General features: G+C 47.4%; 1 protein-coding gene across 1 annotated transcript; it reads left to right on the forward strand.

Annotated features, from left to right (window-relative positions):
• The first annotated feature begins 1,003 nt into the window (after positions 1-1,003).
• Positions 1,004-2,490, forward strand: SOX2 (SRY-box transcription factor 2). The gene has a single exon (XM_032630523.1). The coding sequence runs from the start codon at positions 1,391-1,393 to the stop codon at positions 2,375-2,377; it is 987 nt and encodes a 328-aa protein (XP_032486414.1). The 5' UTR covers positions 1,004-1,390; the 3' UTR covers positions 2,378-2,490.
• The last annotated feature ends 16,578 nt before the right edge of the window (positions 2,491-19,068 follow it).

Raw genomic sequence — 19,068 nt, forward strand, 5'->3', positions numbered from 1 at the left:
CTTGTGAGCGTCCTTCTGTGAATCTTTTTCTTCCCCCAGTCCCCTTTGGAACCCCACACCACTGAGATCCCTCCTTGGGGGAAGCTCAGGAAAATGGGAGAGAAGACGAGCGTCCCCTCTGCACCCGACTGAGTGGAGAACGATGGGTGGGAGATGTGGCTGGGGTGAGAGCCAAGCCGTGGTTTCCGGCCCAGAGGCTGAGCTGGGCAGGGAAGAGCGTGGATTCGGCAGCTTACCCAGGCCCGGCCCGGCCTCAGCTCTAGAGGCCGCACAGTCCGAGCAGAGTTTATTTTTAAAACAGAGCGAATTATGTGGAAGCAAGGAGGGCTCTGAGGACAGAGCTTTCCGTCTCCTAACTTCTTGTCGGGACAGTGTGAGAAGGGGGTGAGCGAGCGTCTGCTCCCGTGGAGGGAGAGGGGCGAGCGGAAGAGCCAGGTTAGGGAGAAGAGCTAGAGCAGCTGGATTTGGGGGCTGTGTGCGGAGGAGCGGGAGAACAATGACACGCCAACTCCAGCAAGGCCGGTTTCCTGAAATACTAGGAGGACAGTCGCCCTGAGCCACCCTCTTTGCCCTCCCCCACCCCACCTCAGCTTCTCGCGCCCCCTCCTCATTTCAGCAGCCCGCACCAAAGAGTAAATCGAGATTAAGTTTAAAGAAGAAGAAATCGTAGTCTTAGTGCTGTTTACCCACTTCCTTCGAAAAGGCGTGTGGTGTGACCTGTTGCTGCGAGAGAGGATACAAAGGTTTCTCAGTGGCTGGCAGGCTGGCTGTGGGAGCCGCCTCCCCCTCCCTCCTCCCCGCGCCTCCCCCCGCCTCCCCCGCGAGGCCGTCGGCGCGGCAGGCCCCGCCCCCTTTCATGCAAAACCCGGCGGCGAGGCTGGGCTCGAGTGGAGGAGCCGCCGCGCGCTGATTGGTCGCAGGAAACCCATTTATTCCCTGACAGCCCCCGTCACATGGATGGTTGTCTATTAACTTGTTCAAAAAAGTATCAGGAGTTGTCAAGGCAGAGAAGAGAGTGTTTGCAAAAGGGGGAAAGTAGTTTGCTGCCTCTTTAAGACTAGGACTGAGAGAAAGAAGAGGAGAGAGAAAGAAAGGGAGAGAAGTTTGAGCCCCAGGCTTAAGCCTTTCCAAAAAATAATAATAACAATCATCGGCAGCGGCTGGATCGGCCAGAAGAGGAGGGAAGCGCTTTTTTGATCCTGATTCCAGTTTGCCTCTCTTTTCTTCCCCCAAATTATTCTTCGTCTGATTTTCCTCGCGGAGCCCTGAGCTCCCGACACCCCCGCCCGCCTCCCCTCCTCCTCTCCCCCCCGCCCGCGGGCCCCCCAAAGTCCCGGCCGGGCCGAGGGTCGGCGGCCGCCGGCGGGCCGGGCCCGCGCACAGCGCCCGCATGTACAACATGATGGAGACGGAGCTGAAGCCGCCGGGCCCGCAGCAAACTTCGGGGGGCGGCGGCGGCGGCGGCGGCGGCGGCGGCGGCGGCGGCGGCAACAACTCCACCGCGGCGGCGGCGGGCGGCAACCAGAAGAACAGCCCGGACCGCGTCAAGCGGCCCATGAACGCCTTCATGGTGTGGTCCCGCGGGCAGCGGCGCAAGATGGCCCAAGAAAACCCCAAGATGCACAACTCGGAGATCAGCAAGCGCCTGGGCGCCGAGTGGAAACTTTTGTCGGAGACGGAGAAGCGGCCGTTCATCGACGAGGCCAAGCGGCTGCGAGCGCTGCACATGAAGGAACACCCGGATTATAAATACCGGCCCCGGCGGAAAACCAAGACGCTCATGAAGAAGGATAAGTACACGCTGCCGGGAGGGCTGCTCGCCCCGGGCGGCAACAGCATGGCGAGCGGAGTCGGGGTGGGCGCCGGCCTCGGCGCGGGCGTGAACCAGCGCATGGACAGCTACGCGCACATGAACGGCTGGAGCAACGGCAGCTACAGCATGATGCAGGACCAGCTGGGCTACCCGCAGCACCCGGGCCTCAACGCGCACGGCGCCGCTCAGATGCAGCCCATGCACCGCTACGACGTGAGCGCCCTGCAGTACAACTCCATGACCAGCTCGCAGACCTACATGAACGGCTCGCCGACCTACAGCATGTCCTATTCGCAGCAGGGCACCCCTGGCATGGCTCTTGGCTCCATGGGCTCGGTGGTCAAGTCCGAGGCCAGCTCCAGCCCCCCCGTGGTTACCTCTTCTTCCCACTCCAGGGCGCCCTGCCAGGCCGGGGACCTCCGGGACATGATCAGCATGTACCTCCCCGGCGCCGAGGTGCCGGAGCCCGCCGCCCCCAGCAGACTTCACATGTCGCAGCACTACCAGAGCGGCCCGGTGCCCGGCACGGCCATTAACGGCACACTGCCCCTCTCGCACATGTGAGGTCCGGACAGTGAACTGGAGGGGGCGGGTTAGAAATTTTCAAAGAAAAAGAGGGAAATGGAAGGAGAGCAAGAAACACCAAGGAGAAAAACCCGGTACGCTCAAAAAAAAAAAAAAAAAAGTCATCACCCACAGCAAATGACAGCTGCAAAAGAGAACGCCAGTCTCATCCGCACTCACGCAAAAACTGCAATGCCGGCAAGAAAACTTTTATGAGAGATCCTGGACTTCTTTTGGGGGGACTATTTTTGTACAGAGAAAACCTGGGGTGGGGGGGGTGGGGAGGGCGAGGGAATGGACCTTGTATAGATCTGGAGGAAAGAAAACTACGCAAAACTTTTTAAAAGTTCTAGTGATACGGTAGGAGCTTTGCAGAAAGTTTGCAAAAGTCTTTACCAATAATATTTAGAGCTAGTCTCCAAGCGACGAAAAAAAAATGTTTTAATATTTGCAAGCAACTTTTGTACAGTATTTATCGAGATAAACATGGCAATCAAAATGTCCATTGTTTATAAGCTGAGAATTTGCCAATATTTTTCAAGGAGAGGCTTCTTGCTGAATTTTGATTCTTCAGCTGAAATTTAGGACAGTTGCAAACGTGGAAAGAAGAAAATTAATCAGTTTTGGACATTTTAATTGTTTAAAAATTGTACAAAAGGAAAAAAATTAGAATAAGTACTGGCAAAACCATCTCCGTGGTCTTTAAAGGGGCAAAGTTTTAGATTGTACTAAATTTTTTTAACTTACTGTTAAAAGCAAAAATGGCCATGCAGGTTGACATCGTTGGTAATTTATAATAGCTTTTTTTTGTTTCCCAACTTTCCATTTTGTTCAGATAAAAAAAACATGAAATTACTGTGTTTGAAATATTTTCTTATGGTTTGTAATATTTCTGTAAATTTACTGTGATATTTTAAGGTTTTCCCCCTTTTATTTTCCGTAGTTGTATTTTAAAGATTCGGCTCTGTATTATTGAATCAGTCTGCCGAGAATCCATGTATATATTTGAACTAATACCATCCTTATAACAGGTACATTTTCAACTTAAGTTTTTACTCCATTATGCACAGTTTGAGATAAATAAATTTTTGAAATATGGACACTGAAATTATGCTTGAGTCTTTCATTTATTTGGATAACACTGTGATTATACCCAACTCCTCGGGGAATATACTGTGCTCAGCCAAGAAAGCAAAGTACCTAAAACCTTGGTATTCTAGTCCAGTAGCATGTGCTAATGTTAAGTGCAACAAATAAATGGCTGGATGATTAATTGAATAAGTACTCTCGAAAAAATGGAAATGCTTATGTCATTTCCAAAATAGAAACTAGGGACATATATTGTAAATCCACCCCCTCGTTTTCTAAGCAACATGAATAAGCATGATGGGGACTTAAACTGATTTATGCCACTTGTTGCCAGAAAGGAGTCAATTCTGAAAAATTTCATGTAGCTTAGCAGATGGGGTATTGAGCCAAATCAGAACCAGGTTGGCTGGTTTTGTTTTCGATTTCTGCACAGCACAATGGCCCTTTGGAAACGTGGTTATAGGGGAAAACGATGCTTCTTGTATAGGAATAATTGCAAACTAGACAAGCAAAGTACTCATCTGCTGGGTGGGTGTTTGGATTACTCTGGCCCTGCTATTGTCTAAGAAACAAGTGGTTTGCTTTCTTTGTTCCCTAACTTCAAAAACTTTCTTTTCTACATTTTCCTGTTTAGGGGCGAGGGAAAGCAAAGAGCATCTTGCAAAACTCCCCGACTTATCACAGCTATTTATTATTATTATTATTTATTTTCTTTTTTCCTCTCTCTTTCTCCACGAATTCTGTTTCTTAAATTGGCAGCGCGGGTCCAAGCCTGTAGCCCCAAACCGGATAATCTCTGCAGCTGATAACAAGCAAAAGAGAAGCCAGGCAACAGCCATATTAAAGAAGAAAACAATCAACTCTGAGGTAGATATTTTACTTTGTCCGGTCTAATCACATTTGGAGATGATTGTGCTTTTGATCTGTTGACCATGTTTTACTACAGTAGTAGAGAAGTAGGGGGAGGGGGAAAGGGGTGGAGAAACAGGATTGGATTTGTTGTTTTCTTTTGCCCTAGGAAAGGTAAAGAAAGACTATAGTTGTCCTCAGTGGGAGCGCAAAAGTTGGGGAATCGCCGTGGTCTTTGAATTAGCGATGTTTCTGCATCACAACCGACCCGCGCACTTTGGCGCAGTCAGAGAATCTGAAAGACTGACTCCGGGACTTTTCTTTTACTCACTACTTACCTCGCTTATCTTCCCCCACCGAAGGGGACCAGGAGCCTAGGGTCCAGCATTAGGAGCGTGGGTTTCCTTCCTACAATTTCAAGGGCTTGTTGTGTGAACTTGCTACAACTTTGGAGAAGTTGGAATCCAGCTGCGCCTTTCACCCTTGAGTAAAGTATCGGCTGCAGCCACTAAGTTAGTTCATCCCGTTGGTTCGCATCTTCTCGTTTTCCAAGGAAGTATTTCTTTCTCTTGGTGTTGTTAATGTTAGTTCTAGACTCAGCTGAGGATATTCTCATATTTTATGTATTTTTATTTCGTATGGATTGCTTTATTTTAGGTGTTTGTTGGTTTTTATTTATTCCTTTTTTTAATCCTCATTTTAAGGGTAATATTGTACTGGGAAAGGACAATTATTATGCCAGTTCCCAATTCTAAGTGAGGCATTTCCCCCCCTAATTAATGCAGAGACTCTAAAAGAATTTCCCCCGGCCTGGCCAGCCATTGTAATGCATATACGGATTATTCACGTGGTAATGAGCACATTCGCCAGTTCTTGCTCACACATACGAATAAAAGAAACTTTGAATAAAGATCCAAATGATCTTGCTGGGGGGTGGGGAGAATATTCCTGGAATTCGAACCAATCAACTATATGGTGTGTATATATTTGAAAAGTAGAGATATATTAGAAATATGTATTGGGGTTTAGAGTAATTGCACTGCACTAACCTACCAGTTTAAGAAGCCCACAGGATCAGACTAAAAAAAAAAAATTTTTTTTAAACTTTTTGGGAAAATGCTCAGGTTCAAATATTTTGCAAGAGGGAGGAGAGCAATATTGTGGGAAGTTGAAGTAGTTTTGAATGACTGCTACTGTCTGCATAAAACGAGAGAACTCCCATTCCCCCTCCTGGACCTCCATATCTCCTAACCAAATGAAAGCCAGAATATTTTGTTTGCAGATATAAATTCTTTTGATAAACTGCATTTGAGGAAAATGATACATATTTCATCACTCATTTGATTGGGTTAAATGGTTCCCCCAAGATGTGTAGTTTCATGGCTAGATCAATATTGAACATATGATATTTTAATTATAACATGATTTCCAAGATGGGGGTAAACCCTTAAGCTTGCCCAGAGATGATTATCTCCTAGTGCTAAAGTTAGTTGTTGAGTGTTCAGTTTCTTCCTCGGGATATTATCCTGCTCACTAAAACCATTCAATTTGCAGTCAAAGGGGTGAATTTAATGTTTTGTTAACCTTATACACAGAATAGAAATGTGCAGAAGGATGAGATTATAGTTTGTTCCCTCTGCAATTTTTTTTCTCTCCCTGCACCCACCCCCCCATACTTTAAATAAAGAGTGTTAAAATATTGCTGAGCTGTAGTAGATTAGCAAGGTTTCTTGCCAATGCTGGGAAGCCGGTATTACAGATGGTCCCAGGGGGAAATGGCTCACATTAACCACTAAATGAATATTTGACAAGGGCTCATTCGGAGGTATTATTACTATAAACGTGTCCCTACTGGACTTTTCAAGGGTCAAAGAGCAACGCTTCAATTAATTATTTAGTCTGCTAGTAGATTTGGTTGTAATAGCTGTACTTATTTCTAGAACCGACACAATCTTACAGTAGGAAATCTCAGGAGAATCTTCTCCATCAGCAATGCCTTGGATTGAAATACACACAGAGCCCTGGCATTCTATAGCTGACTTTTTCATAAAACATTTTTCTGGACTGTGTGTGTATGTGTGTGTGCGTGTGTGTGTGTATCGGGGGAGGGGGATTATAGTCTCCTTTTCTATTTTATTTACCATTTTTGGTTTAAAAGAAAAAAACCAAGAGCATAATAAGTTGTCTTAATTTCTACATCATGTCTGGCATAGTCTTTTAGGGCCTTACAATGTGGAGAGAGAGGGGAGGAGATTTATTTATAACCTTTGCCTTTTCTAAGTGGAGATGTCACAGGATTTCGGAAACAGGCAGGCTCTGAGTTTAGAAAGGGTACACATTCCTGTTTGCCAATAAATTTCGGGTGTTAAAATGGAAGACTCCATAGGTTGAGTACTCTGAGTTCTAGTAGTCTCAGAGTAAATTGGGGTACCAGATAATCCCTCCTCCCCTCCCTACCTATTGGTCTGAACATTTCCAGGTGTAGTGGGGGATGAGTGTTCCATTTCTGCCATGTCATAAGTTCCTCTGTGACCCCAGGTAAAATGGGAAGGGAATGATTTTGAGAGTAAGATTCTTTAACAATAATATAAGGTGGATGAATAAGAGATAAGCTGCAAGGGGTGAGGGGGGGCGGGATGCAGTAATTACAAACCCAATTCATTCAGCTTTTCAGAACTTTTGTTGTGGGAGCTCCATTGACGGGGTTTTGAGCTGCCACTTTTCTCACATTATAAAGAACTGATCAGCGCCTCAGGGGCACAAGAAATACTGCTTAACTGTATAGTGATGGGGTCTTCTTTTAGAATCCTTACAAGAAGAAAATTAAACAGTGCCTTTGTGTGCACAAGGTTTACTTTTCAGCTGCTAACAGTTTATAGCTAACTGCTCTGAGATTGAAGTTTGACTGTGGTTTGATCGCCTGCTAGTTGGCACTGCTTATTTATTTGTTGTAATTAAAATCTTTTTTAATATTCCCCCCCCATTTTATTTCTTGCTTTTGGAGAATTTTGCAAAACAGTTTCTTATATTTTGTTTTGTGGAAGGAATTTCCTCTGCCATGAGCTTTAGCAGAGGCTTGAGTTTACATTCTCCAGCACTTCCTCCCCCCCACCCCACCATTATTGCCTTAAAATAATTTGCATCTCACTGTTTTTTATGCTGCCTCTCCTTGCTCTCAGAGCAAAGGCTGCCTTTCAGGACAGCTACAAGTGAGATTGGGGGTAGCGGTTGATTTCTTTCTTTTCGTTGCTTTCTTTTTTGACCGAAGTTGGAAGGTGGCTGGATGGATTTCCTTAGGGACCTCGTCTATGAGGTTGATCCCTTAAAGACAGGAGAAGAGGGAGAAACTCCTGACCTTTACTATGAAAATATGGATTAAAGTCCAAAGGGAAACAGCTTCCGGAGTTCTAGAGTGAACAACTGTGGAAAGAGCTTTCCAAAGATAAGGAAATTGCCCAAACCAGAGAATTGGTTTAGTATCTTTCATAGTTATTTTCTATTAAAAACTTTCCTTGAAATATGACCTCTGATATCACCCAGGGAGACTTTATAACCTCTCTCTCTTCTGACGATGCTCTCCGGTTTTACAATTTTTGTTTTCAATTTCTTTATGTTTGGCTTACTTGGACTTTGGGAAATAATGGACTCGACTTTCTTATTTTAACTAAGAGAAGAATTCTCTTTGGGTGGGTGGGTTACTAAGACAAGGCCACGATTTTCATTGGCAGAGAGCTCTCTTTATGTATGCGGGTCTAGATGGATTTTATTTTTACATTTTGGTGCAATGGTGATATTTCTGATTCAGTGAGCGGTGCACTCAGTTTCTCTTCAAAAGCAAATGGAACGTCCTCTCATTTCAGGACGCAAAGATATTTGCTACTTCTGGGATTTTGGACTTGAGATGCTTGCTCTACTTTGCAAAGAAGTGTCAGGTGATTTAAAAGGTCCAAGGAATCGCTCGTTTCATTACCCTCGTCTGCCTGCATGTACAGAATGAAATGTGCGCTATTAGTAAAGATTTCGGCGCCTTGAGCTATCTTTTGCCTCCCTACCTGGCCTTGGGTGCGGGGCGCGGCGCAGGACTGTGAGCGTGCGGGCCTCCCACCCGCTAGCCCTAGGGAGCGCGCCGCGCCTAGCGCCCGGAGCGGATGCGCGGGCAGATGGAAGCTGAGGCGGCCAAGCGCCCGGCGGGGGACCTGACGTCACCGCGGCCCTGGCCACGGCCCCCTTGGGGCTCCCTGGGAAGGTGCTGCGGAGGGCTCGAGTTCTCTCCGCCCGAACCCTACCCAAACGGCCCGATTTCCTTTCTCGGCCCTGGACCGTGCCGCGACGGGCAAGTTTGCAAAGTCCCTCGCCCCTCCGGAGTCCTCTATCTCCTGTACCCCAGCCCTCTCCACGTTGACCTCGTGACGCCAAAGATGGTTCTAGGCCCCAAGCTTCCCAAATCAGAGGTTGACTGACTCACGTTCTGCCTTCCTCTTGCCTTTAATCTCAGACCCTTATTTTAAAGGGGTTATTTGTCCCTGTTTGGTGCCGAGGCTCAGCATGAGTTATCTCGCTCTTCGCCCTTCCCAATGCCAGAGGCTGCGCATTGGCATGGCTGTGGGAAGCCACAGGAGCTACGTGGGCTCCCCGGAATACTGCACCCCTCTAGGATCAGAGTAGGTAGGGATGGGAGGATGCAGATCCTTCACTTCCCCATTTATAAAATAGGGATAATATATAGTTACCTCGCAGAAGATGAGTACAAAGCCACTGACGCTAAATAGGATTAATTGATAGCTATTACTTTTCTTACTGTCCATTGGAATTAGGAGCTAGGAAGGCAAAAGCTTCTCCTTTTAGACTCCAGAGGTCAATACAGAAATTCGGGTTCTTCCTCTCCTTTCTGGTCTTGAGCGGTGAAATTAGCCTTGTTCAGACCACCCTTCTTCCTTTTCCAGTGCCCTTCCTGGCTTAGGGTTCGTCTAGGAAGTTATCCTGCAAACTTGCCACCCCTGGGCTTCTTCCTGAAGGGAGGGATGCCGACATTCCGGGCAGGAGCCGCCCCCCCCATACACAGGGCAGAAAAATAATTACTGTATTAAAAGGAGCGGTGAATTCTTCCCGAGGGTTCTTATCGCTGGCGGCCAGGCCAGAGCGGGACTGCGCCCCCATCTCCACCTCGTGACGTCAGGGTCTGCAGGGCCTCGGGGATGAAATGATTCGTTTGAGTGTTCCAGAAAGGGCAATGCGAACACTTGCAGGGAGAGGCCAGGGGAACTGGTCTCCATCCCCAGAACCCAGCTCCAGCTTTTGAGGCTACAGAGGCTGTCGTCCCTCAGCATAACCAAACACACAAGTAGCCAGAGGCTTCACTACTTACATGGTCACGCACACAACACTCATCACTGTGTCACCTTGGCACTCGATATATTTATATAAATATAAATACATATTTATATATTTACATATATAGGTAAACAACGATATAGTTATTTGATTTGCTAAGTAGAGTTTGTTGTGAGGTCTGAATGAGTCGATTTGGGTTTACATTTGTTTTGTTTTGAGACGATCAACGAGTTACACTAAAAGCCTTTACCAAGTACACCATATCTTTATTTTATTTAGCCCTGCATAAGTTTCAGTGGTGGATGGAGAATTGGACTCCCCAAAGTTTTCCGGTTCTAATATGGAGCCATGGTTAGGACAATTGCTTCTGGCTTGCCATTGCTATGCCATTTCCATTTTCTCATTCCTTCTCCACTCCTAATAATTTGTGTAGCTTTTAATAATCTTTTGAGAATCAAGAAAGAATTGCTGAGAGAACGCCTTGGAACAGTGATTTAAACTGTAGTTAAGAAAGACATTTGGTCCATGCACTCCATGTAAAATGGATAGAATTATTTGTTGAGTGAAAGCACCTCTGCATTTCTCAAGTTTTGTTTACGAACAGATTTAATTCATTGACTGCCCTTGCAATGGGAGGGGTTCTGGGAACTAGGCCTTATGTTCTGATATTGGTTCAGACTAATGATTTACTGAGAATTAGCCAATATTTCACATGCAGTCAGTTTAGTATCAACTCACATCCAGGTCGATTTGACTATCACACATAACTCAAATCTGGGTTATTGCATAACATTACAGTTTAATCAGCCTGAAATACTAAATGGCAAACTTGTGTTTTCCTTCTGCTCAAAGTCCTCTTCCCTTTTTTTGTTTCCCCCTTACTCCCACCTCCAAGGAAAATATCTTAAAATTAAGTTTTCCTTGTGAGAGTTTGTTTACTCCAACTTCCGTTAAACTAGGCTAACACGCTCTCATCAGCTTTCTAAACACTCTCTCATCGGCTTTGTAAAATGGTGCAAAAACGTCTTGGAGTCTAAGATGGGAAAATAAACCTGAGCATATGGGGGGAAGACATCGTTTTTAGAAAATTGATTTAAATATTTAGCTCACACTTCAGCCTGATGCCTCCCGTACTACTCTGTCTTGCTTTGCTCACTGCCCGCCCCTGGCTCTTGGGTACCTCACTTCTATTAGCAAGCTGGTTCACCAGCATAAATAATGAATGCATTTCGAGCCGCCCTTCTGATAAGATAAATCAGGGGCTTTTCTCTTTTGCAAGTTTCTGCTTTCATTCCCATTAAAACTTCTCCATGCACCATGCTGCAGTGTCTTTCTGCAAAACTTACTCTGCCCATGTATAAACTATGGAGGTATGTTTTTAATAGGAAACATCAGGTAATCTTTTTTTCGAGAAGCCTTACAAGTTAAGGATACAAAATATTTCATAGTTAGTTGTGTGAGCTTCCAAATTAGCTGCATATAAAGTATTTTAAGATTTTTTTGGCTGTCACTGGCTGGCAATACTCATTTTGTGTGTGTGTGTTGGTTTGAAAAGCAGGAAGAAATGTAATGAATTGAGTGCTGTCAGAGATGTCTTCTGTTTGAACAATCTGCGATGGGCTGAATGGCAGGGACTCCCTCATCCAGTGCAGGTGCAGTAGAGCTGGGGAAGGGGGGAGGGGGGCTCCCTCTGTTCAGTCAAAAAGCACCATTCTCCACAATAGACCACACACTGACAGCCAGCGTGACATCAACTCACACTTTCATACTTTTCCCCCATCCATAGTTCTGAGTTCACAAAGTGGCCATACAGTAGCCTTGGTTAGGTTCCTTTAATGAACATTTTGTGGCTCCATGTCCAACATTGAAATCTGCTGAGCCCTGGGAGGAACAAATAGATTTTTAATCGCGAGTTCCAAATCAAAATGTATAGCCATAGATATTTAAAGTTAAGCTGGTCTCTCCACTCTCTCCCAATATCAATGCCCACAACAGCCCCCGGATGATCTGAAAACTCTGAGTTAAAAGTTCTTCTGAGATTTACTAGGTTCCAAGGCACTGTTTTCTGATGTCTGGAGAGAGACTAAACAGGAAAGGAGGGAAGGCACGGATTTCGTGTATTTATTTAAATTTAAAAGAACCCTAGTATTTTATTGTGCTTCGTGAGAGGATTAATCCTGCAAATGAACGAACATTAATCTTGTGGAGTGGAGTCTGTCCCCTTTTGAATTGGTTTTACTGGGAGATAGAGAAGGGGCGGGGGTAGGAAAGGCAGCAACTGTTCGAAAACTCTCGGCAAAGATGCGACCACTCTTTGGCTGCCCCACCACTGAAGGGCCGGACCTTGGGGAGATTTTGCTGTACATCTGTTTAAACTCGGGCCTCGGGGCCTCAAGTTTTAAATGGAATTATTGAGGGAGGGAACGCTACTTGAGAAACTATTCTTGTCAATCCCTTCCTGCCCCCATTCCCCACCTGGTTCCTACTCTTCTCCGCCCCACCCCCTTCTGACACTTCTTAATCTGGGATCCGAGCGTTTAGTAGAAAGAGGGAGGAAAGAAGGAGGAAAGGACCTTACGGGCCAGGAAGGTTCCCCCACCGCTGCCGCCGCGCGGGGAGAGATCCCCACGGCCCTGCCACTGGCTGATTTCCCTCTGTCCTCGGACTTGCTGAAGCATCGCGCCGAGGAAAATTGCTCCCTGTTCGCTTATTAAAAACCATGTAACCATATACATTTTTCACCGCGGCAACAAAAATATCAACTTTCGAGCCCTCGGAGCAAAACCTTTATCATTCGCCTGAACATTGTTGTTCAGTGGGTGGGGGGAGGGAATAGGCAGACCTCCCAGGGCAGAAGCCACAGCTTTACCCAACTCCCGCCTCGGGCGTGGAGGCAAGGAGTCGGGAGTCCGGCGGGGCAGAGCGCAGGGCCGGAGGATTTGGTGTGCAGGGTGAATAGGGGCCAAGTTCTTTAAAACCTCACATAACACAGGAAGAGACGGGTCTTACCATCTCTGTGGCGCCCTTTGCTTGTGACTACAACCAGTTGCCCGTAGGCTGCGATGAGTATGCCTACGGCGCCTACTAAAGTCTGGGCCTCGGACAAGAGGCGTCTCCCTCCCCTCGACACGCTGCCCTCCACTGTTTGATAGCTGCCGCGTCTTCCGGCAGGTACACACCCACAATTAATCTTTCTTATTAAAGCCTCCATTCTGCACCCAAGGGGCGACTCAAACCTATTTAGATTTCCTTGGTTGGCTGCACAAATTTAAGTGGGCAAAGAGTTATAAACCTAATAACAGAGGGCGAGAGAGAGAGAGTGATTTGAGTAGAGAAGACGCAAGATTCACTAGGCGTGTAAGGATGCTGCGGGCCATGCCCTCCCCAGGCCCCCGCCTCGGGGTGCGCTCCAGGCTCTGGGAAAGGCAGCAAACCTCCCGCGCACACACCGCACTCAACATCCATACGCACACCTACACCCCTACTCTTCGCTCACTGAGATTGCCTCTTCCGCATTTCTTACAAACCCCTCCCAGAAAGGCGGAATTCTCAGAGCATCCCAAACCAGGGAACTTCCAGAGAACCAGGGAAGGTTTGCACTGTTTGGGATTAATTGAGAATAATTAACACTGGAGACCGTTAATCACCACTTTGCTGCTCTCTCCCTCCTCTCTGGTCTGCGGCTACTGCCTCTCTTGCTCCGGCTGCCGGCGCGGGTGGGTTCGCTGGTGAAAGTGAAGACGTCGCGGTAGCTGTCACCCAGTTCGGCTGTACTTTTTTAAACGCTCGCATATTGTTTGATTACTAATTCGAGTTAATATGATCTTTATGGTAACATAACAGTGGATAATTGGCCTTTTTTCCTGAACAACAATGTAAATCACAATCGCTTTATTATTTAATAACGTCAAACGCTTCGTTGGATTGGCCCCGACCGAGAAGACCTTTTCTTTCTAGACAGTGTTGTGGAGGAAGAACAATGACGATCTAATTGTGGAGATTTCATAAGTTGGCTCCCGTAAATGAACAGCTTAGATATGGAAGTTCCAGCAGATGTGGGCACTATTCGCCGTAGAAACTCTACCCCCAACCCCCAATGCATACAGCCCAAACACTCTATTGGAGGTTTTTTTTTGTGGTGGTGGTCCTCAGATCCTAGCAACCACCTAAATCTTCCAGTAGCAATTAGAGCTTTTATCGGGCTTGCTCTTCAGCCCTTTATATTGCCGATTTAGCATCAGGACATTGAGTCCACATACCAAATTAGCGCAACTCCTAAAGAGCCACAGCCACTAATGCGCCCCTTCGGTCACTTTGGTTGTTGGACACCGAGAGCATCGGCCTGGGGCTCTTTAAAAGTCTTATTTTGTTTTGATTTGATTTCAAAAAACGGATTCACCAACGCAGTGTCTTGGAATATACTTTTTCAGGCAGAGTTTTGCCAGGGGCACGAGCCATTATTTTGCTAATTGCTTGCAAGAGCGGACGAAACCCAGAGACCCCTCAAATGCAGATGGCAACGCTTGGAAGGAATGGGTCCCCGCTGCCCGAAAGAAAGATTAGTCACATTTGCCCCCAAAGCTTCAATTCTAATGGCTCTCCGTCGCGGCTCTTGCCGTAGCAGGAGGACGGCTGTCTCTGGGGTCTTAAGACTTCGGAGTTCTTTGCAAATGGGGAACCCTCACCATTTGGAATTCGGAACTAGGAGAGAGACTCCGAGTCTACAGCAGGTTTTGTTTTTGCGTGTGCCCGCCTCTCCATTTTATTCAACTTCTACTGCCTGTAGGGAGGCAGAACAATTCGCCCCCCCCCAGGCCCCAGCCCCGCGCCCGCCCGCCTCGCTTCTAAGATAAACAGGAGGTGCGAAATGCTTCGCCTGCACACGCGCCCTCGGGGCCCCTCTCCCCTCATCCCCCGCGCACCGACTGTGCAGCTGTCCTCGGCCCAGACCTGGGTGGAGATACCCCCCCTTCTCTTCCCACCCGCATTTTAAAACCATCACATCGACGGTTCTAGAGTCATGTTCACATTTTTGGCCCCCTTCCAATTTCTTTCCGGTCCACTCTCCCCCTTTCTCAGAACCGAAAAAGTGACAAGAAGAAGAGTTGGGAAATTGAGAGAAGGCCATGGATTTTCAAGTTATCCCCCCATCCCCCCACCCCCATCCCCCGCCCTGTTAAAAGTGTATTTTACTACAAGGAGTGCATTAGGAAACTTTCCCTAACAGGGCTTGGGCGCAGTGTTATTCTTCTCTAGGGGCCCGCTGGCCTCCCCGCCCCCGCTGGACAATGCGCGCTTTGAGGCTCGGTGGCCTGCAGGCAGCGGGAGACGAGGGGACTGGGCGGCCTTCCTCCAAGGGGCCCGCAGCTGGGGGAGCGCCGGGCAAGGAGCAGGGCCGGGGAGGCGGGCCACGCAGGAAGAAAAACCATAAAAGCAGCCCTCCACAGAGGCCCGCTTTAAGGACGGGAGGGCAGGGCGGCTGGGGAGGGGTATGTGAGAGGTTTTGCGCTTTGTTTCTTTCTTATCCCCCCTCCCCGACACCCCCCCCCCCCCCCCGCCATCCAAACATTTTATTTCGACACAGAATTAGGCAGCCTAGGTTTTCCAACCCCCTCGCCCTCACTCTTGGGTACCTGGTCTCTGGTTAATAATATCTCAACCCGGGTCTTTAACGCTCAAATCGACCCAAGCCTGGCCCCAGCCTTTCTCAACGCCCACTCCCCCCCTCCCCGCTCGGGGTGCCAAGCCACAGGAAAAGCCCCCCGGCCAAGCATTCTGGGACGCTACTTTCTAGTTTGGGGTCTTTTTTTTTTTTTTTTCCCCAAAGAGAACACCACCACCCTCCCCTCCAAGCAGCCTTAGGCTAGGACCTCTGGAATCAGCAGAAGCCCTCGGAGGGTTACCATATTGATGGAAGAATTTGTCTGTTCTTTTAAAACTTATACCAAACCGGGCGCCAGGGCCACGTGCTGTGCCTTCGAAACGCCGCCGCGGGCCCTGGCTTTCAGCGCCGCGGAAGCCTGGCTGGCGTGGAGCGGGCGCGGAAGCCACGGGCAGGGGTTAGGGGCCCGCGCTGCGCCGCAGGTCCGGCCGCCTCGCTGAGTGAAGCGAATTATCTGGAGCGTGTTTGATCTGGGGCTGCGTAATCAGCTTCTGCTTTATTTGTTTGTTTGTAAGCTCATATTTAGCAAGCTGGGACAGTGGCAGCAAGGGAGAAAGGAAGGGATAGAGGAGGGGGCTTCGCAGTAACCACACCCCTTCCTAATGAGTTAATTTCCATATTTGCGCCTCCGGCATCTAGCGCCCTCTTTTTCCCGACGCTACCGTGTTGTTGAGTCTTGCGCAGCGCAGACGCCTCCACTCTGGACTGAAATGAAAAAGCTCGCGGTGGGAGCAGAAAATTGGTCTATTGATACATTCGCTCCGAGTGTTGCTTGATCTTGGCCTCACCGGCCGCCGATTGTTCCCCCCACCCCAAATGGGGCGCACACGGATTGCCGAGGGCTCGCAGACACCCAGGCAGGCAGCAGACAGAAACTGACCTTCCTGCCTTTTCCCGTGCTCCAACTGTCCGACCCCCACGCCCCTTCCTTTTTACCCAACTCCAGATTTTTTTCTCTCTCTCTCTCAAGGTGAGGGCAGTAAGGGCAGGGTCGCATAGAAGCGGGGGATATAATCCCAAACGAATGAATCAAAAGTGAAAGTTTCAAAGTAGATCCCCGATCCTGATAGAGAAAAGTAATGCTATCTTGCACTCGAGGGAGTGTGCTGGCCCGAGTGTGGGTATATAAGAGAGGGAAGGAGAGGAACTGAGGTTGTGAAGTTTGTCTGTACTCTGAGTGGGTTAAAAGTCGTGGCAAAGACAGTGAAGTTTTGGAAGACAGTAGAAAACTCAAGGCGGGTTTCAGGTGCTTCTAACCTGGTTTCCTATACATTTTCGTGGTGAGTGTGCTCATAAAATTGGAGAAACAGACTTCTCCAATGGACTCACTCCCCCCTGACCCCCATCACACCACCCTCCTTACTTTGCCGCGCGCGAACTAGGGTGTGGGCTCCGGCTTGAGCTCCAAAATAGCGTGGTTGTCAATTGCGAGCTGTAGCAGTATCAAAGTGAACTGTCCCAAGTAACTCTTGTCTAGAAGCTGGGAAGAAGCTTAAGCAGCTCGCTTTAATGATGATTTGTAGCTCGGCAAGGGGCACGGACAGCAAACACCCCGCAGGTGTGTGCCGTAACACCACCATCCGGACTTGAATGTAGATTACTCTGGCGATCGTTTGATCGGCCCTTTGAAACCCTTTACAATTGCCTGTGACGAACGGCCAGTCTCAGTTTTACTCTGAATAATGCCTTGAGGGTAAGTCCTTCGGGCTTTTAAAGAGCGCCAGTATTTTTTTTTTTTAAGAATAAAAAGAGAAAAACTTTCGATTTTGGTTTAGACATTGTCAACTTTGAGTCGCTAACAAGCATCACTCAAGCTATTCAGTACTTAATGACCGTTACCTTTGCTGTCTTACATATACAGACGTACATATACATATATATATGAAAACGAAGTCATTAATTTTGTCTTCTTTAGTTCCAAACTGCCCTGCCTGTTCATAGATGTTTCTATGGATGTTTATTATAAACCTGCATTATTATTATTAATGCCATTGTTAATCTTGTCTTAACTCCTTCTGTATTCTCTCTGAATTGTATCTCTTTGGGCAAGTGGGAGTTTAACTTAAACATTAAGACTTTCCAAAGTAAAACTCTCTAGTTTAACCCTCGCCAGCACCTTCGCACCAACCCCCATCACCAAAATGAAAAAGGTAGTGCTATTCAACCTTTAATATTTACTTAGAGTGTTTACATAAGAGGAGGAAAATGAACTTTTGTCTGAAATGTGCAACAAGCGGCACTTTGATTTCATAAAATACATGTCAACAATTGCAAGAGCTTATCCAACTAGGGTAGGGGGTGGAGGGTGGGAGTGCAGTTGAATTAAAGGCCCATTCCTGCCACTTCAGACTACAAAGGGTTACACATAAATAAGTGCCACATTTGCCTATTGCAAAAGTTTCCTCGGTGCTTTCTAAGTCACAACAGGGGAGGGGGAAAGCTGTCGTTTATTATCCAGCTCTGGGCAGGAGCAGACCCCAGTACCACGAGGCTCTTAGCTTTGGCCGGCAGAAGAGGGGTAGCCTTTCAACAGCAGCCCCCTTTGTTCTCCTGATCTCTTTCCCAATTTCAAGCTTCACTTGCACATCCCAAGTTTGTGTGTTAATGACGCTATTACCATCTGGCTTGCCCTACTTTCCAAAAGATATAAATCTCCTAGCTCCATTGCCCGCATTATCATTTAAGTGCCACCATAGCCAGAAGAAAAAGATGCTTTCAAGACTCCAGATTCTCTTGCACTGACTACCCCTGGCATGACTCTTCCACTATATTTATAGACTATACATTGGGTGCAGGAGAGCCCCTTGAGAGACCTGATTTCTCAAAAGCTGTCCCTCCAAGCCAAGGAAGACACGCTACTGGGTGAAAGGAAGGCTTCAAATAAATTTCCCCTTAAAATATTTTTGTTTTGTTTGCAGCAGGCAGATCATATGACCCGACATAGTTTTACGTGCCTGTGCCTTCCTTTCTCCTGATTTAGGTTTGTAAAAAGTCGTAGTACAACTGCTGGACATCCAAGACGTGCCACTCTTCTAACCCTATTTTGAGTGGGAGAATAGACTGATATCTTTATGGGTGTGGAGACAGGGGTGAAGGGAGAAAAAAAAAGCCCCGTGAGGCAACTTTTGACAGCTAGGCCAACTGCATCCCTCCTCTTAAACCCTTACTTTTATAGTGCCTGCATAGATGTGTACATGTTGTGGGATGTACATACCTCTAGCTATAGATCTAGATCTACCCCTTCTTTCCTAGATAATCAGTGATTTGCGTGTTTTGAGCACAAAAGCTGAGAAACTACAACAAAAAGAGTTGGGCTGGCTTGTGAGTGGCTCCACAATGACGTCATTTATCTGGCCAGGTCTGAGTGAATAGAGCAGAGCAGTCTGCCTCTGCGTGTGTGGAGTCTAGGCTCAGGCCGCTAGCTGATTTGAACAGCTCGTTTCCCTTTGGGGGCTTCTACTGTTTGTGGCCCTAGACAGCCATATCCAGGCGCATCTCTCTCCTTGTGATGTACTCTCTCCTTCCCAATGCTATCTTCACAGAGGTGAGTTCCACTAAGGTCAGCCAACCCCACAGGCTGGAAGTGGAATTGGAAAGGTGAACTTCCCAGGTTCCTAGGAGAAGCTCTTAAAATCGTCAGGATTTGAGCAGACCCCTGTCCCTGTCTCTTAAAAAAAATCTTATCTGACAGAGAAAGCGTCTTTAATAAAATACATTCTTCTTGAGGGATGAAAAAAATCACCTGTAATATATTCCTAAT

The sequence above is a fragment of the Phocoena sinus genome, chromosome 4, assembly GCF_008692025.1.
Source record: "Phocoena sinus isolate mPhoSin1 chromosome 4, mPhoSin1.pri, whole genome shotgun sequence".
NCBI classification, from domain to species: Eukaryota; Metazoa; Chordata; class Mammalia; order Artiodactyla; family Phocoenidae; genus Phocoena; species Phocoena sinus.

Bases quoted from the DNA above. Each gene is read 5' to 3' on its own strand.
- SOX2 (XM_032630523.1), top strand. From the start codon at position 1,391: ATGTACAACATGATGGAGACGGAGCTGAAGCCGCCGGGCCCGCAGCAA.